This window comes from Tursiops truncatus, chromosome 8, assembly GCF_011762595.2.
Source record: "Tursiops truncatus isolate mTurTru1 chromosome 8, mTurTru1.mat.Y, whole genome shotgun sequence".
Taxonomy (NCBI): Eukaryota; Metazoa; Chordata; class Mammalia; order Artiodactyla; family Delphinidae; genus Tursiops; species Tursiops truncatus.
The window spans coordinates 13740682-13762792 of record NC_047041.1 but is presented as its reverse complement, the minus strand read 5'-3'; the positions used below and the strand labels follow the sequence as shown (position 1 = coordinate 13762792).

The following is a 22111-nucleotide window of genomic DNA, read 5'->3' as shown; positions in this document are numbered from 1 at the left end:
ATCAAATGTGCTCTTTTCCGTGCTGCCTGGAATGCCCTTCTCTTCTCTGGCTTTTTAAAATTTTTATTTATTTATTTTTGCGGGCCTCTCACTGTTGTGGCCTCTCGCGTTGCGGAGCACGGGCTCTGGACGCGCAGGCTCAGTGGCCATGACTCACGGGCCCAGCCACTCGGCGGCATGGGGATCCTCCCGGACCGGGGCACGAACCCGTGTCCGCTGCATCGGCAGGTGGACTCTCAACCACTGCGTCACCAGGGAGGCCCTATTTTTATTTTTTAATTGAAGTATAGTTGATTTACGATGTTTCAGGTGTACAGCAGAGTGATTCAGTTATACGTGTATGTATATATATACACATATATATTCTTTTTCAGATTCTTTTCCATTATAGGTTATTACAAGATATTGAATATAGTTCCCTGTGCTATTTGTTGTTTATCTAATTTATATGTAGTAGTGTATATCTGTTAATGCCCAATTCCAAACATATCCTTTTTGGTAACCATAAGTTTGTTTTCTATGTCTATGATTCTATTTCTGTTTTGTAAATAAGTTAATTGGTATCATTTTTTTAGATTCCACATATAAGTAATATCATATGATATTTGTCTTTCTCTGTCTGACTTACTTCACTTAGTATGATAATCTCTAGGTCCATCCATGTTGCTGCAAATGGCATCATTTCACTCTTTTTTATGACTGAGTACCAGCTTATTATTTTTTTAATGTTCATTTATTTATTTGTTTTTGGCTGCGTCAGGTCTTAGTTGCTGCACATGGGCTTCCCTCTAGTGGAGCAGGGGGTCCAGAGTGCGTGGACTCTGTAGTTGCAGCACGTGGGCTTAGTTGCCCCGCAGCATGTGGGATCTTATTTCCCTGACCAGGGATCGAACCCACGTCCCCTGCATTGGAAGGCAGATTCTCAACCACTGGACCACCAGGGAAGTCCCCCAGCTTATTTTTTAAGATCTAGTTCAAATGTCACCTCCTGTGCCAGAGGCAGTTCGTAACTTCCTCTCCCAGGCTTTCCTAAGGCTTCCATCTCCCTCTGAAGTACCATCATTTGGGCCCCCTGGAGGGGAGCTGCTATGGTCTGGTCCCTGTTCACCTTGTTCTGGTTGCTCGATACTAGCCCAGTACCACGTGTTCAGTGAAAAAACAGATGTTTACATGTATAAGTGAAATATCCCCACAGTCCTCAGTCTGGACGGAGGGTAGAGATCATAAAGCCCTCTTCTCAGCCCTGCCCGAGGCTCCTCTCTACCAGTTCCCGACTGCACACCTCCGTTCAGTACAGCCTGTGTTTGCATGTGGAGGCATGCCCTGGCTGTGGGTGGTGGGAGGCTCCTCCATCGGTTACGTGGGCCCTGGGTGTGCCCGGTATGGAAGCACAGGGATGAGGCTGGGGTCTTTGAGGACCAGGAAGCCCTAGGGCCAGGCTATGGTTGGGTGCCAGACAAGAGGAGCAGGTTGAGGTGGGAGCTGTCCCTCAGCCCCATTCTTCTGCCTGCCTTGACCCAAATGACCAGAAGCCACACACAGAGGTGTGGGGTCTGAAGAGAGCCAGGTACAGAGGGAGGACCCAAGAAGACCTTGACTCAGATCTCTGTTAGGAGGCAGGCTGAAGCGGTGAAGAGGCACAGAGGGAAGAATGCCCTGGGGATGGGGGATGGGGGATGGGGGATGGGGGTTGCCTCGGGAAGGCCCCGGATTCTTGTTCTTCCCCTTCCTAGTTGGGTCACCCTGCGCAAGTCATTTCACCCTTCCGAGCTGCAGTTCCTGCATCTGTAAAATGGGCATAACAAGAAGCCCTGCCTGGGTGAGTAATGCGATGGAATTGGCGCTCAGTGACCTGCAGAGGGCAGTCCCCGAGGCAGGGCCCGCCTGGATGGAGGGCTGTACCACCGAGGGTGCGGGGAGGAGAGACAGATGGCGAAGAAGTCCCCGCCCCGGGCCTGCTCTCCGGGACACTAGCCCCTCTCGCCATCTCCCTCCTCCCAGGACCCGGCGGCTCGGAGCGCCTGGGGTCGTCCTCGCGCTTGCCCGCTGCCGGGCCGGATGCCAGGGCTGGCAGGGCTCCGCGCAGGCGGGCGGGGCGTGCAGGAAGCGCCGCGCGCGCCGGGGCCTCTGGGAGCAAGCGGGAGACTCTGGCGGCGACCGGCTCCCGGGCCTGGGCAGCGGCGGTAAAGGTCTAAGTAGCAGGGGCGGGGCGGTGCTGGGCTAGTGCCACTAGGAGCTGGCGGCTGGGGACGCGTGGGGCGCAGCCGGTGCTCTGAGAGGTGGGCATTCAGGCGGGCTTTACTCTTGGGCTCTGAAACCAACTAGAACTAGGAAAGCTGGGACCCAGTTTAAGAGGAGGAGCTCTGGACCTGTGCGAGCACAGACCCCGTACCTTTCCTGCTGTGCCCTCTCCTTTTCTCACTGCCCTGGAGACCAGCGGTGATCTTCCGACAATTGGCCTCATGCCCCCATCCCCACCGCCAGTCCCATCTTGAGTCAGAGGCCCTGCAACTGATTTTATCCCACTGAGCTAGTTTCCCCAAGCTTTTCCAGCCTTCCAGGGCCGTCTCTTAACCCTTCTATACTCCCGCCCCCGACGCCGGGACTCCTGGTCTGAGCCCCAGGCTGCACCTCCACTGGTTGGCCCTGCTGGCAATAGGGCCCAATGCACCCAATTCTCCCTAAGTGTGCTCTGCCCTTAAGGAGTCACATCTCAGTGGAGACCAGGTGCCAGATAGCTGTATGCTTCATTTAAGGGAGCTCAGAGGGATCAGGAAAGACTTCCCAGGAGAGAGGACCTTTGACCAGGTTCTGAAAAGATTGGGTAGGATTCTGACAGGGGAGAAAGGTCATTTCAAGCTGATGAAAGAGTATGAACAAAGTTAGGGAAGTGGGAGCAAGAATTCAGTAAGCCTGGCCGGTGAGGTACGGGTCAGGGGGAAACTCAGGAAAATAGCTGGTGTGGGCCAGGTGTTTGGACGCTACATAACCTAGGATTTTAGGGAGGCGATTGGTGTCTGGGATCAGGGATGGGAATGGAATGAGACTGAAGGCAGAGGCCACTAAGGAGGAGGAGGGTCTAAGTTAGCACAGGGTGGTAGGGATTATGCAATAGGAACAGGCTGGCAAAGTACTGGGATGAGGAACTGGCAGGGCTGTTTCCACTGTGTGAAGGAGGGGGGAAGGATTTGAAGACAAGTGGAGGAGGGGGGAAGGATTTGAAGACAAAGAGGTCAGATTTCGAGTAGAAATCACGTGATTGGGAAGATTTGCAGTAAAGTAACTGGAAGGGGAGGAGGGATGCTGAGTTCAGTTCCGCGAGCATGCGGCTTGAAGCACTGGCAGGATGTCCATATGGAGATATCAAATAGGAAGTCATTCATTCATTTATCTATAATTTATGCCAGCCTCAAAGGCAGGTTACGTAAAAGTCACAGAGAAGATAAAATGATCAAACCATTAAAACTCAGCTAAAAGGACCTGATAGCTAGGGAAAAACTTCAGAGGAGAATAGATGATTGTTACTGGAAAACGCTGGCTCAGAAAAGCCACTGAAAATGAACACAGGACTCTTAGGAGCGTGCTGGCAGCCAAGCAAAGTAAAGGACACCTAAATAAACAGTTCACTAGGCTGGAATTCAGGAGAAAGGTGATTGTGAAGCCTCAGGGGAGAACCAGTGGGTGGTAGGATCACTCAGGTGGGGAATGTAGAGGAGAGAGGTCTGAAAGCCAGGCCAGGGCCTTGGCGATGCTGGCATTTAAGGAAAGGCTGATGTGCTCCTGAGGAGGAAGGGCCTCCCTTGGCCTGCATGAGAGGTGGGGTGGGAAAGTGGGGGTGTGTGGGGTCCATTCACACCATTCTTCCTGCAGCGGAACAGGATAGAAGGTGGTGTGCTCAGTCCCCCAGGCCTTGACCTTCTCTCCTGCCATGAGGTGGGGCTGCCATTTGCCTAGGGCCTCTTGGGGCCCTGGTCTGGGAAGAGTACTCCAGCCAGCAGGTGAGCAGGAAGCAGGGGTTTCTGTTGCCACTTCTCCCTTTCCAGAGTCCAGATGGCACCTCCAAGAGAGAAGGGATCCAGACACCAGGCATGCTAGTCCCAGCTCCGTGATTTACTAGCTGTTGGCCTTGGACAAGTCACCGTACCTCCCTGAGCTTCCTTTTTCCCATCCTAAACTAAGGGAGTCAGACTAGATGATCTTTGAGTGTCCCTGTAGCTACATAAGTCCAGGAACACTTGTCTGATTTCATTTTGCATTCAATGAGTATTTATTGAGTGCCTGCTACGTGCCAGACCCCATGCTAAGTTCTAAGTAGGTACTTGTGAACCGAAACAGATGTGATCCCTGCTCTCATGGAGGAATGGGGGTGAGTGTGTGAATGAATGTTAATCAAATAATTACATGATGAAATATAAAATTTCATAATGACTGCTACAAAGGGGCAGTACATGATGCTATGAGAGCAAATGATGGGGCTTTGATGTAGATGTGGGGTCTGTGTATTGTTGAGCTAATGTGGGTGAATTCTGGATGCTGTTTCTTCCTTCTGCTTTCTCTCTGTAGATGAACGGATCCCCTTCCTGATCCACTGGAGTTGGCCCCTTAAAGGGGAGCGCCCCCTTGGGCCCCCGAGGTGAGGCCTCAGTGTCATACCTTAGGACACATCTGGGCACAGCAGAGTAGCCTGGGAAGGGTCAGGACTTGGAGAGAGCTTGATCTCCTGGGGAGAGTTGGTTTTCCGGGGCTGGAGAGGGTACAGACTCAGCTACCAGGCCTAAGCGGAAGTTAGCTTATATCATCCAGAGTACAAGTCACAGTGGTCAGCCAGAGGGAGGACCGGTGGGAAGTGGGTGGAGTCTGGCAGTGGTCAGTCTGAGTTCCAGGCAGGCAGTCAGCAGTGGGGGACTGGAGGGGTAGGGGCAAGACCTCAGGCCCTGGGAAGGGTATGAGAGTCAGATGAGGCTCTGGACTTGGTTGTCCAGAGTCAGGCCTGGATCTCAGGAAGCCAGCAGTTCATCAGTCCGGGCAGGCCTGGACTCTGAGCCTGTGCAGAGCCTGAGCCCAGTAGCCAAGCCCCAGCTCATCCCTTTTCCTTGCTCACAGGGCCTTTATACGCCATCACGGAAGCTCAGCGGGCAGTGGTCCCCCATCAGGGAGGCACGGACAGTTGTTCCAGGGCATCGCTGCAGCTGGTAAAGGGACTGGCTCCTCAGTCAGCCTGAGGAGAGGGGCTGCTGGGCTCCCAGTGTGGGGGTGGGTTCAGGGAACGTGGGGAAGAAGGGCTTGGAGAGAGAAACAAGCAGGAAGGAGGTATAGAGGATCCATTACAATCAGCCATTAGTGGATCCACTCTCCCTGGCCCCATTATCCATCTGCCCATGTATCCCTTCCTGCAACATTCATGCAGTGCACACTTACGATGTACAAAGCACTGGGAGGGATATAACATCCCTACCTTCAACACACTGCCTCTAGCGGTCAGGTGAAGATCACACATGGATAATCATACAGCCAGTCAGCCCAGACTCACCCTCACTCGTTCCATGGCTTCCCACTTTCTGCCACAGGGGTCCAAACTTTCTGGACAGTCTGAGGGAGTCCTGTGTGTCCAGCACCACTGTGGGTCCTGGCATCTCCTGGTGCTGTGTCTTGACCCTGCAGCCTGACCCTACCACCTCCTTAAGCTCCTGCATTTCTCAGCCCCTCTCCCTGACATATTCCCTTTGCCTTCCCATCCAGAAGCTATCCAGCGGCACCGCCAGAACCTGGCCGAGTGGTTCAGCCGGCTGCCCAGGGAAGAGCGCCAGTTCGGCCCAACCTTTGCACTAGACACGGTCCACGTAGACCCTGTGATCCGCGAGAGCACCCCTGATGAGCTGCTTCGCCCACTGGCTGAGCTGGCCCTGGAGCATCAGCCACCCTCTGCTGGGCTCCCCCCACTGGCCCTGTCTCAGCTCTTTGACCCAGATGCCTGTGGGCGCCGCGTGCAGACGGTGGTGCTCTACGGGACAGTGGGCACAGGCAAGAGCACGCTGGTGCGCAAGATGGTCCTGGACTGGTGTTACGGGCAGCTGCCAGCCTTCAAGCTGCTGATCCCCTTCTCCTGCGAGGACCTGTCATCCCTGGGCCCTGCGCCGGCCTCCTTGTGCCAACTTGTGGCCCAGCGCTACACACCCCTGAAGGAGATTCTGCCTCTGATGGCCGCTGCTGGTTCCTGCCTGCTCTTTGTGCTCCACGGCTTGGAGCACCTCAACCTTGATTTCCGGTTGGCAGGCACAGGGCTTTGCAGTGACCCGGAGGAGTCAGAGGCTCCAGCTGCCATCATCGTCAACCTGCTACGCAAATACATGTTGCCCGAGGTGAGTGCACCCTGCTGTGCCTCCACTGTCCCCAATTTGCCCCCTCAGGATTTTCGTGTCCTGAGTCCGCATGCTTAATGGGTAGGAACGTAGGCTCTGGGTTAGTTCAAATCCTGCCTCTCCACTTCCAAGCCGTGGGACTGAGCAAGTCAGTAACTTCTCCAGGCTTCTGTTTCCTTCTCTCCTTGAGTTGTACTGAACAAACGAGATACTGCCTATGAAGTGCTTAGCACAGCGCCCTGGATCATAGTGGGTGTTCAGTAAGTGTGAGTTATAACTACTGTGGTCGTCATTATCTTCATCCTTGAACACTCAGTCTTCAGGGACGCCCTGGCAAGTGAGGCAATCAGGACACAAGGGTCTTTTTTTTCTTTTTTATAAATTTGTTTATCTTATTTATTTTTGGCTGCGTTGGGTCTTCGTTGCTGTACACGGGTTTCTCAAGTTGCGGCGAGTGGGGGCTACTCTTCGTTGCGGTGCGCGGGCTTCTCATTGCGGTGGCCTCTCTTGTTGCAGAGAACGGGCTCTAGGCGCGCGGGCTTCAGTAGTTGCGGCACGTGGGCTCAGTAGTTGTGGCTCGCAGGCTCTAGAGCGCAGGCTCAGTAGTTGTGACTCACGGGCTTACTTGCTCCGCAGCATGAGAGATCTTCCCGGACCAGGGCTCGAACCCGTGTCCCCTGCATTGGCAGGCGGATTCTTAACCACTGAGCCACCAGGGAAGCCCACAAGGGTCTTTCTTAACTCTCAACCATGCTCTTCCCAGGCCAGCATTCTGGTGACCACCCGGCCCTCTGCCATTGGCCGCATCCCCAGCAAGTATGTGGACCGCTATGGCGAGATCTGTGGCTTCTCCGATACCAACCTACAGAAGCTCTACTTCCAGCTCCGCTTCAAACAGCCAGACTGCGGGCACGGAGCTGGGGGGTTCTCAGCCACGCCGGCTCAGCGTGACCACCTGGTGCAGATGCTCTCCCGGAACCTGGAGGGGCACCACCAGATCGCCACTGCCTGCTTCCTGCCCTCCTATTGCTGGCTTGTCTGTGCCACCCTGCACTTCCTGCACGCTCCCACACCAGCTGGCCAGACCCTCACGAGCATCTACACCAGCTTCCTGCATCTAAACTTCAGTGGGGAGATGCTGGACAGCACTGACCCCTCCAAGTTGTCCCTGATGGCCTATGCAGCCCGAACCATGGGCAAGTTGGCCTACGAGGGGGTGTCCTCCCGCAAGACGTACTTCTCTGAAGAGGATGTCCGTGGCTGCCTGGAAGCTGGCATCCAGACGGAAGAGGAGTTTCAGCTGCTGCATGTGTTCCGCCGGGATGCCCTGAGGTTTTTTCTGGCCCCGTGCGTTGAGCCAGGGCACCTGGGTACCTTCGTGTTCACTGTGCCCGCCATGCAGGAATACCTGGCTGCCCTCTACATTGTGCTGGGTTTGCGGAAGACGACTCTGCAGCGAGTGGGCAAGGAAGTGGCCGAGCTCATGAGCCGTGTCGGGGAGGATGTCAGCCTGGTCCTGGGCATCATGGCCAAGCTGCTGCCCCTGCGGGCCCTGCCCCTGCTATTCAACTTGCTCAAGGTAACAGCCCTAGGATCCCAGGCTGCCGGCCCCCATCCTCCTCGTTCACTCTTGCTCCTGCCCAGAAGGAAACTGCTTCTTCCTGTATGACCGTGAATCCTCTTCTTGGCTCTGTTTCTGATTTGGGCAGTCTGGCTTTTAGTGGGAATGGGTCATAAGGAAGGGGGAGAGAGAAGCCGCAGGCTGGGGAAGGCTTGGAGGGGAATCTAAGGGTGCAGAGACTTTCGTAACAATCCCATAACTCTAAGGATAGGTTTTTGTTTTTTTTTTGTTTTTTGCCTCTCTCCTCCTAGTCTTTGTTGCTGGGCGGCAGGGGTCACTACTGTCCAGGGTCTGTCCTGTGTTTTGCAGGTCCAGAAACCCAATTGTATCTGTTCCTCAGAGGTGATTAGACTCTGGGAGTGATGTCTCATCCTAACTTAATCACCAGAGGCAGGTTTATGAAGCAGATGCCGTTTTATTCATTTATACCAGGAGGATAAATGGCATTGGTAATTGGCTTAGGACGGTCCATCCTGGGTGCAGGTCTGCTCCAGAAACCAAATTACAGGCCTGAGGACTGTGCTGTGAGCAGGGCGGATGTACTAAGTTTTTGATGGGAAGAAGTAGCCACTTTCGGCTGATGTCTGCCGGGTGCCTTGTAAATGAAATATAATTATGATCCCTTTTTTTAAAAAAATTATTTATTTTTGGCTGCATTGGGTCTTTGTTGCTGCGCGTGGGCTTTTCTCTAGTTGCAACGAGGTGGGGTTACTCTTTGTTGTGGTGCTTGGACTGCTTGTTGCGCTGGCTTTTCTTGTTGTGGAGCACGGGCTCTAGGTACATGGGCTTCAGTAGTTGTGGCACGTGGGCTCAGTAGTTGTAGCTCTTGGGCTCTAGAGCGCAGGCTCAGTAGTTGTGGCGCACGGGCTTAGTTGCTCCGCGGCATGTGGGATCTTCCCGGACCAGGGCTCGAACCCATGTCTCCTGCGTTGGCAGGCGGATTCTTAACCACTGCACCACCAGGGAAGCCCTATGATCCCTTTTATAGATGAGGAAACTGGCGCTCACAGAGGCTAAGTAACTTGACCAAGGTCACTCAGATAGTAAGGAGAATGACTGGGATCTGAGTGCAGGTTTTGTGTTTCTGAATCCTGTGCCCTTTCCGCCAAACTTTATTGATGTGCTATGGATATTTCTAGGAAGCTATGGCGCCTTGCTAGGTAACCCTGGTTCTCTTTAGAAATGTTTCAGTAATCGGTCTTGGGGAAGCAGAGCCCTGGTGAGCTGACAACATTTTAACAAGTTTTCCTTTTTATAGGGAGCAAAGCCTCAGGGTTAAAAACAGGGATTCTGTAACGCAGCTACCTGGTTCACATCCAGGCTCTGCCACTTACTAGCTGTGTGACCTAGTACAAGTTACTTAACCTCTCTGTGCCCCAAGGTCCTTATCTGTTAAATGAATAATAATAGATAATAATAGAATCTATATCATTGGCCCCATATGAGGATTAAATGTCTTCATCTGCAGGACCTGGCACATAGTAAGCGCTATTTAATTGTTTGTTAAACACAAAAACAGTCTCAGGCAGCCCATCCCTTCTTACACCATTGCCTCAGGCAGGGAGGTAATGGCCATTGCTGAGGCCACCCACCTCTTTGAGGATCTGCTTGCATCATCTGGATTGCAGTGAGAGGCTGTGGTCTCCTGACAGGATTCAGAAAGCCACTCAGTTACTTAAGGGGACACCATACCCCTAAGCCCTCTCGGAGGGAGGGTTGCCTAGCAAAGGATGGGTCCCATCTGTTTCTTTATGAGCCTATTGTTTCATTTTCCCAGAGTGACAGTTTTTGTGTCTTGTCTCCAGATGCTTATTGGGGGAGGGGCACTATAACCTCCATGGTGGGAACCTCGCCTGTAAAAAGTGAAGAAGACACATGAGGGGAGGTGCCACAAAACAACCTGGTGGCTCCTGCCAGAGGAATGGACCTCTCCTTTCCTTTCAGAACCATTGCAAGGATGGCAGCTCCCAAACATTCAGTTCTTCAACAAATATTGAGTGCCAGGCAATGTGTTAGATTCGGAGGAAAAAGCAACAGGACCCCAGGTTTCTGCCTTTTCTGATCATACAGTCTCAACATAAACATGTCAACATAACCATGGGATTAAAATTTCTGGGAAGTGCCTGGAAAACAAAGTTCCAGGTGCTATGGAAGTGTGTAAGGGGGGAGGGGGGACCTGGTTTGGGGGGATAAGTAAAGCCTCTCTGCAGGAAGGGCTTTTAATCTGATCCCTGGAGGATTAGCCAGAAGAACTGGGTGTGGGGGGGGAACACTCCAGGAAGAGGGCACAGCTCTGAAGGAGGAACAACCTTGGCACTGTCAAAAAACAAAAAAAAAAAGAGAGAGAGAGAGAGAAGCCGAGAGGACAGGAGCAGAGTGAGCGAGGGTGAGAGGCTGTCATGAAGGCGCCGTGGCTGACAGGGGCCTGTCAGTGAAAAATTGATCAATAGTTCATCTGTTGCCAGAAGGGGGACCCCTTCCAGGGCCTGAGAACGAGCTTTTTTTTTTTTTTTTAAATAAACTTATTTATTTATTTAGGCTGCATTGGGTCTTTGTTGCTGTGCACGGGCTTTCTGTAGTTGCAGTGAGCGGGGGCTACTCTTCGTTGCGGTGTAGCGGGCTTCTCATTGCAGTGGCTTCTCTTGTTGCAGAGCACGGGCTCTAGGTGCGCGGGCTTCAGTAGCTGTGGCTCGCGGGCTCTAGAGCGCAGGCTCAGTAGTTGTGGTGCACGGGCTTAGTTGCTCCGCGGCATGTGGGATCTTCCCGGACCAGGGCTCGAACCCGTGTCCCCTGCATTGGCAGGTGGATTCTTAACCACTGCACCACCAGGGATGTCCCTGAGAGCAAGTGCTTGTGTAACACTCGGAAATCAATTGTCTGAGGAGACACACGTACTGACAAAGCAAAAGACTTTATTGGGAAGGGCCACCCAGGCAGAGAGCAGTGGTGTAAGGGAGCCCAGGAGAACTGCTCTGCCACGTGGCTTGTAGTCGCAGGTTTTATGGTAATGGGGTTAGTTTCTGGGTTGTCTCTGGCCATTCATCTTGTTGGCCCCTATTTAGTCTGACTCAACGTCCTTCCTGGTGGCACGCGTGTCTCAGCCAAGACGGATTCCAGCACCAAGGATTCTGGGAGGTTGGTAGGACAATATTATGGGCTGGCATCTCCTCCCTCTTTTTGGCCCCTCCTGAATTCTCTAGTTTTTGACAGCAGCACCATGTTCCTTATTGGGAACTCCTGTTGTGAGACAACTCATGCAAGTGGTCATCATCGTGCCTGGCCAAGGTGGGTGGTTTTAGTCAACGGTTCCCTAACACATCTAAGAAAGAAATGGAAATTTTAATTCAAGCCAATCTGAGGATTATAACCCAGGAGACAGTCTCTCAGAGAGTTTTGAGAACTATGCCAAAGACATAAAGAGGGAGGCCAACGTATTCAATATATGTGATTTTGGCAACGGGGGTATGTGTAATCAAAGACACATCGCAGTAGAAAATTGCACCTAGTCACGAGGAACAGACATCCCAGTTAATGGTTTTAGTGCTTTTCTAAGTATGGAAAGATGCAAGAATCCGGGTTCGTAAAAATTTCTCCTGAAATATCGAAGGACCAGTTCTGTCAGTTTTCCCAAAGCACACAGTACCTTATCCTCATCTTCGCCCTGAATTCCTTTCAAGGTTGTTGTAGCCAGTGACTGCAGTGGCTGATGACTTGACTTCGTAGAATTGGGTGGTGGGCGACATTCTTTATTTTACAATCCCTTCCCTTTCAGTCTTAGTTTCAACCAAGGTTTGGGAGGCATTTCGTGACCTATTTGTTCCACAGCACTAGGAATGCTCATTCCCAGGTCAGGCAAGGATTTCACCGATAGGTCACTCAATGTGCTATTAGTAGACTAGACCCTATTAACAGTAGCCAAAATCCTCTGGACCTCTTACTAGTCCGTTGTGATCCAAGGAACGGTTCCCTCTTGTTGTTTCTTCCCTTATCTAGAGTTACACTATTACAGTCATTCATCTTATAGAACTATATATTTGATCGATTGTTTCAAGTCACCTAATCATCGTTCATTTTTTTGTGTGTGTGGTACGCGGGCCTCTCACTGTTGTGGCCTCTCCCGTTGTGGAGCACAGGCTCCGGACGCGCAGGCTCAGCGGCCATGGCTCACGGGCCCAGCCGCTCCGCGGCATGTGGGATCTTCCCGGATCGGGGCACGAACCCGTGTCCCCTGCATCGGCAGGCGGACTCTCAACCACTGCACCACCAGGGAAGCCCCTCATCGTTAATTTTATCTGAGACTCAGTCACACATTTGGTAATGCAAGAAACAGCAATCTTATAAAATAGGCAAATACAAGTAATATAGCTAGTAGTATTAATAGGATCATAAGTAAGTATTGAAGCTAAGATCTTCCACAAGGTGAGGCCCAGTATCTCCTCAGGTCTCTGAGCAGTCTGTTTTGCACCAATCTCTATCTTTAAGGAAAATGATATATTGGCATTGTACATAAAGTTCACCGAAGATGTCTGCATATACAAGGCGAGTGGTGGGCCACTGTGACTCCTTACAGGATTGAGAAAGGAATGTTATCTTCTAAGGAGTTACGTGGCTGGCGCCAGAAGGCGAAAAAGTGATCTTTATGATTGAGCGGGTATTTCTGCCATGGGGGAGGTCTAGTTAAATGCATAGTGCAGATGTACCATGCACACTGGAGGGGAGGGAGGAGGCCCAAATGGGCAGAGAAAAATTTCATGTTTAAATTTTTCTTGTCTTTCCTTAAAATATGAATTTTATTTCATGAGGCCGAATCGTGCAGGGTCTGAAGCAGTAGGAGCAGCATCCGTCATCGCTGCTGTGATGACGATGATGGTGTTGAAGATGATGATGTATTTAAACCATCTAGCCCGGTACCAAGCTGAATGCATAATATATGCTAACTCCTTCCCACCGCGCTTGGGCTTGAAAATGTACGGGGTGTTTGGGAAAAAGAAAGAATTTCCCAGTGTCTGGAGTACGTGAGACGAGTGTTGAGAGGTGACGCCGGAAAGGTCACATTGGGGCCAAATTACGCCAAGTTTTATATTCCACATGGGCAGTGGGGAGCCACGGAAGGTGCTGCAGCAGGGGGAATAGTATGATCAGACGAGTCGTGCTCAAGTTTAAGGAGATCACCAAGCTGGAGCAGTCAGGAAGACTGCACCTTAAGCTTAGGCCAGAAGGCTGAACAGCACGCAGTAGGCTGCAGCGCCCTCACCCTGCTTCTCTTCCAGGTGGTTCCACGTGTGTTCGGGCGTGTGGTAGGTAAGAGCCGTGAGACAGTGGCCCAGGCCATGGTGCTGGAGATGTTCCGAGAGGAGGACTACTACAATGACGACGTCCTGGACCAGATGGGTGCCAGTATCCTGGGTGTGGAGGGTCCCCGGTGCCGCTCGGACGAGCCCACAGAGGATGAGGTCTTTGAGCTTTTCCCCATGTTCATGGGCGGGCTTCTCTCTGCCCATAACCGGGTAGTGCTGGCTCAGCTTGGCTGCCCCATCAAGACCCTGGATGCCCTGGAGAATGCCCAGGCCATCAAGAAGAAGCTGGGCAAGCTGGGCCGGCAGGTGCTGCCCCCCTCAGAGCTCCTTGACCACCTCTTCTTCCACTATGAGTTCCAGAATCAGCGCTTCTCTGCCGAGGTGCTCAGCTCCCTGCGCCAGCTCAACCTGGCGGGCGTGCGCATGACACCCCTCAAGTGCATGGTGGTGGCAGCTGTACTGGGCAGTGGAAGGCATGCCCTGGACGAGGTGAACTTCGCCTCCTGCCAACTGGATCCTGCCGGGCTGCGCACGCTCAGGCCTGTCTTCCTGCGTGCCCGGAAGCTGGGGTGAGGCCCTGTCCTCGTGCACGCGTGGAAGAGAAGGTGCTTGGGAAAGCAAAGGGAGTGAGGAAGGACCAGGGGCTGGGGTGAGATCTGGTACGGGTGGAGGTGACAAGAGCTACAGAAGGGGACACAGCTGTGGACTACAAGAGGCAGGATGGTGAGGGAGGGGCCCGGTGGGTGGGCAGGCTCCATGCCGAACTCCTTCCTTGGTTTCTCACCTCCTCTCTGCCCACCTTCTGCTGCAGCTTGCAACTCAACAGCCTGGGCCCCGAGGCCTGCAGGGACCTCCGAGACTTGCTGCTGCATGACCAGTGCCAAGTTACCACCCTGCGGTGAGTGCCCTGGGAGGGGGCTCCATCCTGCTGGCCAGCTAAGGTCAAGGGTGAGCTCCCCACCTCCCAACATGCCTGGAACAGGCGCACCCATGCTGTAGTAAAGAAGGCGGGAGTGTAGACCTTGACCTACTCCCCACCCCACGACGTCTAGTACAAGCAGCCAAGCAGGGGGAAAGATGCCACCAGCCATAAATTGGTGCTAAAAAAGCCTCTTGCCTGGCTAAAAGCAGCCTGGGGTGGGGGGTGGAATAACACCCAGGCTGGTTACCTGGCAACGACGCCACTGATTCCCTCCCAGGATTTTCCCTGTCGCCTCACAGGATGACCATGACATGACCATGACGCTGGGCACTCAATAGATGCTCCCAAAGTGTTGACTGATTTGCTAGCAACCCAGACGCTGGGTTCCTGATTTTGGGTTGGAGGAAGGGGAGGTGAATGAGGAGGGAGGGAGAGGGGGATGGGGAAACAGGAAGGGAGGATGAAGCAGGGGCTGGAAGGGGGGGAAAAAGGAGCAAGAAGGAACACGGTAACGAGGAAGGGGAGAGGGAAGAGGGGAGTCTCAAAGGAGAATGGAAGGCGGGAGGAGGGGAGGGAGAAGCCGGCTTCCACCCCACCCTCCCTCCTCTACGGTGAGCCTCACCCCCGTTTCTCCATTCTCTTTACCTGGGCCTGCATTTCTCTGCGTCCAGGCTGGTCTCTGCCCCAAGCGGTGCACCGTTTTGGCCCAAGTCCCAGTGCTTAGCACAGGACATCTGCTAGGGGCCCTCATAACCTTGGGGTGCTTGTGGCCCTAGGCTGTCCAACAACCCACTGACGGCGGCGGGTGTGGCCCTGCTGGTGGAGGGGCTGGCGGGAAACACCTCGCTGAAACACCTGTCTCTGCTGCACACGGGCCTTGGGGATGAGGGCCTGGAGCTGCTGGCTGCCCAGCTAGACCGTAACCAGCAGCTACAGGAGCTGAATGTGGCCTACAACGGCGCTGGCGACACAGCGGCCCTGGCCTTAGCCAAGGCTGCCCGGGAGCACCCTTCCCTGGAGCTGCTGCAGTGAGTCTTGCCCTCCACTCCCATCTCCCCACCCACCCCTTGGTGATTGGCCCTTCCCCTGCCCTGATTCTCCACCACCATTTCTCCTAGGGTCCTAGTGGCCCCATTTCTATTGACCCTGGTCCCACTGAATTCTAGCGTCATCCCTGCCTCCCAGTGGCCACCACCCTCCATCTCTGGCTTATTGCAAACACTTACCCCGTTGCATTTCACAAGCAGGGGAACTGTTATGAGACCGCTTACTCTCTGTCCACCCACCCTCTGCCCCTTCTTCTCAGAGCTGAACAGCATCTACTGTTCTCTCTCCTGCTAGCCTCTACTTCAACGAGCTGAGCTCAGAGTGCCGCCAGGCCCTGCGGGACCTGGGGAGCACCACTGAGGGCGGTGCCCGGGTCGTGGTGTCGCTGACAGAGGGGACAGCAGTGTCCGAGTACTGGTCAGTGATCCTGGGTGAAGTCCAGCGGAACCTCAACAGCTGGGATCGGGGCCGGGTCCGGCGCCACCTGGAGCTTCTGCTGCGGGATCTGGAAGATAACCGAGGAGCCACCCTTAATCCTTGGCGCAAAGCCCAGCTGCTTCGAGTGGAGGGCGAGGTCAGGGCCCTCCTAGAGCAGCTGGGAGGCCCTGGAAGCTGAGACAGTGGCAGCAGTGTGTGTCCCCTGGCCCCAAGCCGTTTCTGTCTGTGGCCTCCTAGCTTGCACTACCGCTTCCAGAAAGATCCCTTCAGGGCTGGAGGCAAAGGAATGGGCACAGCTGTGCCAGTTGCTCTCCTGGGGCATGTCCAACCAGTGCTTCCAAGTCTGGGGTTTTCAGGGTCGTGGAACACGCTTCCCCTCCCTTCGGCTAGAAGGACTGAAAGATGTGGCGTTTTGGTGGCCCCACACTGTCCTGTAGCGCCACCACCAATCTCCTCTTGGACTGTGCCACCTGGGGGCACACTTCTTTTGTCGGCCTTGCCAGGGGCCTTGCCATCCAGATGTGTTGGAGGGCCTCCGCGTCCTGCCTTTATGCTTTCTGGGGACACCCTGGGACACCCAGGATGCCAGCAGCCACTTTCCTCTCACTGGTGCTGTGTCCTCACCCTTGTTTCCCCTTCACAATGGTACCCAAGCTTGGTGGCCCCTAGGGGCGTGGGTGCTGACTTGCTGCTATTAAAGAGCTGTGTCTTCCAACTACTGTGGAGTCTTTTTTGCCTGTTGCTTTCAAGAAAGGGTACTGTTTTGGTCATTCTGGTTAAACCACTGACCACTTTCTGTTGCAGATGTTTCTTGGGCACTAGTTTCAGAGGCCCTGAGGGCGGCGCAAGAACAAGATGTCAGCATGGAGGTAGGCCATGTTGGGCCATAGGGCTCCTGTCCCCCTTCTCACACTCTTATTCCAGGCTTGGAATTACAGTGCCCAGCAATTACAGTGACCTTTCTCGCGCGGAGGGGGAACTGGGATGGCAGCAGAGTCTCCTGAGAAAGTCGGGGCTCGAGAATAGGGCAGGAGGGACAGACACACTTCCCCAGAGGACAAGACTCTCCTCCCGTTAACCATTACCGACCGCTTCTAAGGCAGCGTCTTGGAGGAGGCGGGACGTGGCAGGGTAGGTGGGAGGGCCAGCTGGTTTCGATGGACCTTGTCCCTGCACTGAGCCTGGCTCGCTGATCCAACCATGCAGGCAGCTGCAGGTAAGAGGCCAGGAGAAATCCTCTGCGGGGGGGCTTTAGGGCAGAGGGCAGATTGGAAGGCTTTGGGACCAGGACACACTTGGTACTGGGGCTTGGAGCCCTGAGGCAAGTAGACTGGAAGTCAGGAGGGGAGAGGTGAGTGGTTGGATGTGTCTGCCTTACTGGTCCACGCCCTGTACTGATATGCTCGGACTTCCGAGCATATCAGGAGGCCTTGGCCGGGGAGGGGAAGGAAGGGGAAGGGAAGACCCTTTTGGAGCGAGTCCTGAATTTGGGGGTTCCCCGAAGTCCTTTCAGTTAATGACCATGGAAGAGGAGTCTCGGGGGGGCAGAATGTGCCTCTCCTCCCCTCACCCCTTCTTTTCCCAGCAGATCTTCAGGACACAGCTTCCTTGGCCCCGTAAGTGCTGTGCTGTGAAGGACTGGGGCAAGGGGAGGAGGGATTGAAGGTGGGGAAGCTCTTCAGCTGCCATTAGCCATTAGCACCTCAAGGCGAGCCTGGGACCCAAGTCCGGATGTCAGTTTTCTCCTACCTGCTTGACTTGCTTCCTTGCAGGAAGTTTGAGTTTAACCCCAAACTGGGCATTGATAATCCTGTGCTCTCCCTGGCTGAAGACCACGAGCCCTCTGGTAACCCCCCACCACTTGGGGCAACCGTTTCCTTTCCCCAGAGCCACCAGGGCTCCACACAGCTTCCCATCTCCTTGGTAACCATTCACTCTGTCTCCCTCTGATAACAGCCTTGGTGGGAGTATCCACGTGGCGGTGGAAGGGGGCCAGGCATTTCCTGTCCCCGCCACTCTGCCTGGTCCGTGTTCAGTCCCCCTGCCCAATACCTAACTGGGCAGAAGCCTGTCTGGTGTTCTATCACAGGGCAGGGTCTGCCAGACACAAGGTGACTTGTACTTGGGTCATGTCCCCTCTCCTCCCGCTTTTCTGCTGCCCACCTCCCCTTCCAGATCTCTGGAGCCTGGAACGACCTCGCTTCTATCTGCTCAACAGAGAGGAGGGCAGGAGTTTTGGCTTCCACTTGCAGCAGCAGCGGGGCAGGGCTGGGCATGTGGTGTGCAGGGTGGAGCCAGGCACCTCTGCCCAGCGCCAGGGTCTTCGGGAAGGAGACTGTATCCTGGGGGTGAACAACCATGTCGTGGAACATGAAGACTATTCAGTGGTGAGGTTGGGCTGGGACCCCTGTGGTACAGGAGAACATTCTATAGCACCTCAGGGAGACAGAAGCCGGTTGGTCACCTCCCTGGGTATATGGGGGCAGGACCCAAGCCTCAACCTCCCCCATCTCCCAGAACTTAGGGACGCCCAGGCCCGAATGGTTGCGTGAAGGTCTCCAGAGAGCTGGTTCCCATGGTGAAAAGTGTAGCTTCCAGGGAGGGGAAGCTGGCAAGAGGGGCCAGCCCAAGCCTGCTCCGTGTGCCCACCGTTCAGGTGATACGCCGCATCCGGGCCAGCGGTCCTCGGGTACTGCTGACGGTGTTGGCGCAGCACGTGCGTGAGGTGGCCCGAGCTCAGCAGGGAAACGACGCCCACCTCTGTCCCACGCTCGGCCGAGGGGTCCGGCCTCGGCTGTGCCACATAGTGAAAGACGAGGGCGGCTTTGGCTTCAGTATCACCCAAGGTGAGCTTGGAGCTCGGGAGGGCTCAGGAGGGGGCTCTCAGCCCTGCTCTGGGCAGGCAGCAGGCAGGGACTTGCTGTTTGTGCTTCCAGGACATCGGGGTCCTTTCTGGTTAGTGCTGAGCACTGGAGGAGCAGCTGAGCAGGCAGGAGTGCCCCCTGGGGCCCGGCTGCTAGAAGTGAATGGGGTCAGCGTGGAGAAGTTCACGCATACCCAACTCAGCAAGAAGGTATGACTGCCTGTTTCCCATCCATCCTCACCCCTCGGGCCTGGTCCCTGCCTCTGGAAGCAGACTCCTCCTCCACACGCCTAATCGCCTGATCCGATCCTGTAGCTGTCACCATCCTTCCCTTTATGCTCTGTGCTGGGTCCTCCCCTCCCTTCCCTAGTGCCTCATTCCTGGGCCTGGGGAGAGGGGCTGTGAGGAGGCGCCTGCCTCTGCCCTCTCTAACCAGGTGGTTGACGCTGATGCCCTGCTGGGTCCCCACAGCTTTGGCAGAGTGGCAAGCAGGTGACCCTGCTGGTGGCAGGGCCAGAGGTGGAGGAACAGTGTCGCCAGCTGGGAATGCCCCTGGCTGCACCCCTGGCAGAGGGCTGGGCACTGCCCACCAAGCCCCGCTGTCTGCATCTAGAGAAAGGGCCCCAGGGCTTCGGGTTCGTGCTCCGAGAGGAGAAGGGCCTTGACGGTAGGCTTGGTGAGTGAGAGCCCTGGGGGCAGGGAGGGAAGGTGGGCCTTGGGGTGGGCACACAAGTGTATATATACACCTCTCAGTGCGCACAAGTGGTGGCCCTGGCTGAACCCCAGCCCGGGCCTCCTCCTCTTGTGTAGCCCTGGGTCAGTCCCCCGGTGTGCATACGGTGGCCTGGGCCGGCACTGGGGGTCAGTGGGGAAGGAGCAGTGAGGATGTCTGCATCCCAGGTCAGTTCCTGTGGGAGGTGGACCCAGGACTGCCAGCAGAGAAGGCCGGGATGCAGGCTGGGGACCGGCTGGTGGCTGTGGCTGGGGAGAGCGTGGAAGGGCTGGGCCACGAAGAGACAGTGTCCAAGATCCGGGCGCAGGGCTCCTGCGTCTCGCTCATCGTCGTCGACCCCGAGGCTGACCGCTTCTTCAACATGGTGCGAGCTGAGGGGCGGGGGCTAGAGAGAGGGCAGGAAGAGAGCAGGGCTCGGGTGGGGGAACAAGCAGCATGGTTTGTCCTATCTTCCTCTTTTCCAGGTTCGCTTGTCCCCACTTCTCTTCTTGAAGAGCACAGAGGCTCCTGACTCTCCCCAGGATACCGGCTCAGCCTCTCTGGTTGAGACCAGGGACCCACCAGTTGAAGACACAACCGTCCCACGCGGCTTCCGCCAGTGCTGCCTGTACCCTGGGCCTGGCGGTGGCTATGGCTTCCGACTCAGCTGTGTGGCCAGTGGGCCTCATCTCTTCATCTCCCAGGTGACTGATGCCCCAGGGACCTTGGATCTTTTCAATCATTTGCTTCTTGACAAGCCTTCCTCTGCTTCCCTCCCAGAGCCTCAGTACACCCAGCAGACTTTTCCGTGGTGTTCCGAGCTCTACATTTCCCCCCACCCCATTCCACCAGGTGACCCTAGGAGGCTCAGCTGCCCGGGCGGGACTGCAAATGGGAGATGTGATTCTGGAGGTGAACGGGAATCCCATGGGCGGAGAGAATGACCTGGAAAGACTTCAGCAGCTGGCTGAGGCGGAGCCACCCCTATGCCTGAAGCTGGCGGCCAGATCTCAGCAGGGCTTGGAAGCCTGGATTCCCCCAGGGTCTGGAGAGGTGAGGAAGAAGAGACAGATGGACTGTGAGTCAGCCAGAAGAGGACAGAGGGGAGCCAGAGCAGAGGGCAGAGCGGGAAGCTGCAGGGTGAAGCAGGGTGGGGCATTCAGGTTGGGACTTTAGGCCATGGTACGTGGGGACAGAAGGACCCAGGGAAGAAGCCTCGTTCCTGGGCATCCCAGTGAGGGGGCGGGCACAGGGAAAGGGAACTCTTCTGGTCTCTGAATGACCTCTTCCCTTCTTTCTCTGCTTAGGACTGGGCTGTAGCCTCAGATCTACTGTAGCACCCCCCATGCCTGGCACAGATCTGCCCAAGCTTTCCTGTCTCCACTCTCCAGCCTGAGGTGGTGGGAGCTGAGATGCTCTCTTTAAACCAGAAGCTGCAGCTCTAGGACTCCGGATACCTCCATCACAGGATAGTCCTTGGCCTCCCTCCCTTCCCATGGGCCCACATCCTAGAAGAGGGTGTGGCCAGAGGCCTCAGGTGGGCCCATGAGGGATTCTCCCCTTTGATTCCAAAGGAAGTCACATGGGATCTTTGGGAGCTGTGCCCCAAGGATGAAGATCTGCGTGAGATGAGTGGTATGATTTTGTGATTTATAACAAGAAATATATGTGTGGCCTTCATACCCTTTCCTGGCACAGAGCTCCTAAAATGCTTGGAATTTCCTAAGTAGTAAGAGAGAGAAAGCTGTCTTCCGTTTTTGACAATAAGCCCCTTTCAACTACACCTAGTTTTGTTAATGAGGTGACTCTTGAAAAGCACCTGAGAATGGGGCACTGGTTTCCAGGGGAACCAGTCATGTGATTAGAGGTTTGGAACTTTCAGTGCCCCACCCCCACCGCTACCCTCAACCTCCTGGGAGGGGAGAGCGACTGGAGGTTGAATTAATCACCAGTGTTCAATGGATCTTGCCTACATAATGAAGCCTCCATAGAAACCCAAAAGGACAGTTTCAGAGAGCTTTCCGTGTTGCTGAACACGTGCAGGTGCTGGGAGGGTGGCGCACCTGGAGAGGGCGTGAAGCTTCCATGGTCATACCTCGCCCGGTTTATCTCTTCCATCTGGCTGTTCCTGAGTTGTGTTCTTTATAATAAACTGGTAATCTAGTAACTAAACTGTTTCCCTGAGTTCAATCACTCTAGCAAATGATTGAACCCAAGGAGGGGGTTGTGGGAACCTCTGATTGATAGCTAGTAGGTCAGAAGCACAATCTCTGGACTCGAGATTGGTATTGGAGGTCGAGGGCAGTCTGTGGGACAGAACCCTTAACCTGCGGGATCTGATGATACCTCCAGGTAGACTGTGTCGGAATTGAGTTAAATTGTAACACAAAAGTTAAATTGTGTCTACGGAGAATTACTTGGTGTGGGAAACCTCCCTCCTCCACGTTTCACCAGAAATGAAGTAGAACTGAGAACGTTGTAGCAAAATAGAGAAGAAACAGAGTTTTCCCTTTCCCGGCGGGCTGTGGGGCCGGCTAGGATTGAAGCCACCTGGAATTTGCCCTAAGCATGACTCCAGGACTGTTGGGTATATTGCAGGAACTTGGAGACCGGCTGCACCTTCCCTCTGTGGGCACCTTAGGATTGTGGGAGCTGGTGCCTGGTCACCGTTGGTCTATTATAGAAATGGCCTTTCCCCACAAATCTGGCTGCCTTTGTTTGTGTTGGTGGGGGTAGGGGGACCAAAAGGGCCTCAGGCTCAAGGGGTGGGACCCAGTTTCTCTAGGAGAGAAGTTGAGATCTTGTCAAATTTCTCTCTTCTTATTCAGTCTTCAGGGTAATGGGTCAGCCCA

At 54.6% G+C, this 22111-nt stretch overlaps 2 protein-coding genes across 4 annotated transcripts; both read left to right on the top strand.

Moving 5' to 3' along the window:
* Positions 1 to 2044: 2044 nt before the first annotated feature.
* Positions 2045 to 16088, top strand: NLRX1 (NLR family member X1). 2 transcript variants are annotated; one of them, XM_033861931.2, is made up of 10 exons: positions 2045 to 2183; positions 3871 to 3998; positions 4564 to 4633; positions 5104 to 5192; positions 5740 to 6359; positions 7123 to 7938; positions 13251 to 13846; positions 14089 to 14175; positions 14976 to 15227; positions 15541 to 16088. In XM_033861931.2, the coding sequence occupies exons 2-10, from the start codon at positions 3929 to 3931 to the stop codon at positions 15860 to 15862; spliced, it is 2922 nt and encodes a 973-aa protein (XP_033717822.1). In that variant the 5' UTR covers positions 2045 to 2183; positions 3871 to 3928; the 3' UTR covers positions 15863 to 16088. The 2 variants fall into 2 exon arrangements, with proteins under 2 accessions (XP_033717822.1, XP_033717821.1); XM_033861930.2 differs by having other exon boundaries at positions 2140 to 2279.
* A 671-nt stretch (positions 16089 to 16759) lies between these two features.
* On the top strand, positions 16760 to 21431 carry NHERF4 (NHERF family PDZ scaffold protein 4). 2 transcript variants are annotated; one of them, XM_033861936.2, is made up of 9 exons: positions 16760 to 17300; positions 17860 to 18071; positions 18341 to 18530; positions 18621 to 18757; positions 19019 to 19223; positions 19448 to 19644; positions 19745 to 19963; positions 20112 to 20312; positions 20567 to 21431. In XM_033861936.2, the coding sequence occupies exons 1-9, from the start codon at positions 17048 to 17050 to the stop codon at positions 20594 to 20596; spliced, it is 1644 nt and encodes a 547-aa protein (XP_033717827.1). In that variant the 5' UTR covers positions 16760 to 17047; the 3' UTR covers positions 20597 to 21431. The 2 variants fall into 2 exon arrangements, with proteins under 2 accessions (XP_033717827.1, XP_033717828.1); XM_033861937.2 differs by having other exon boundaries at positions 16760 to 17530.
* Positions 21432 to 22111: the final 680 nt, after the last annotated feature.

What these genes read in the sequence shown, in the direction of transcription:
- NLRX1 (XM_033861931.2), top strand. Translation starts at nt 3,929, where the DNA reads ATGAGGTGGGGCTGCCATTTGCCTAGGGCCTCTTGGGGCCCTGGTCTG. An exon ending in CCAGGGCATCGCTGCAGCTG is followed by an intron (nt 5,193 to 5,739) that starts GTAAAGGGACTG and finishes CTTCCCATCCAG; the next exon opens with AAGCTATCCAGCGGCACCGC. An exon ending in CCTTCCCTGGAGCTGCTGCA is followed by an intron (nt 15,228 to 15,540) that starts GTGAGTCTTGCC and finishes CTCTCCTGCTAG; the next exon opens with CCTCTACTTCAACGAGCTGA.
- NHERF4 (XM_033861936.2), top strand. Translation starts at nt 17,048, where the DNA reads ATGTGTCTGCCTTACTGGTCCACGCCCTGTACTGATATGCTCGGACTT. An exon ending in AACATGAAGACTATTCAGTG is followed by an intron (nt 18,072 to 18,340) that starts GTGAGGTTGGGC and finishes CCCACCGTTCAG; the next exon opens with GTGATACGCCGCATCCGGGC. An exon ending in TTCCCCCAGGGTCTGGAGAG is followed by an intron (nt 20,313 to 20,566) that starts GTGAGGAAGAAG and finishes TTCTCTGCTTAG; the next exon opens with GACTGGGCTGTAGCCTCAGA.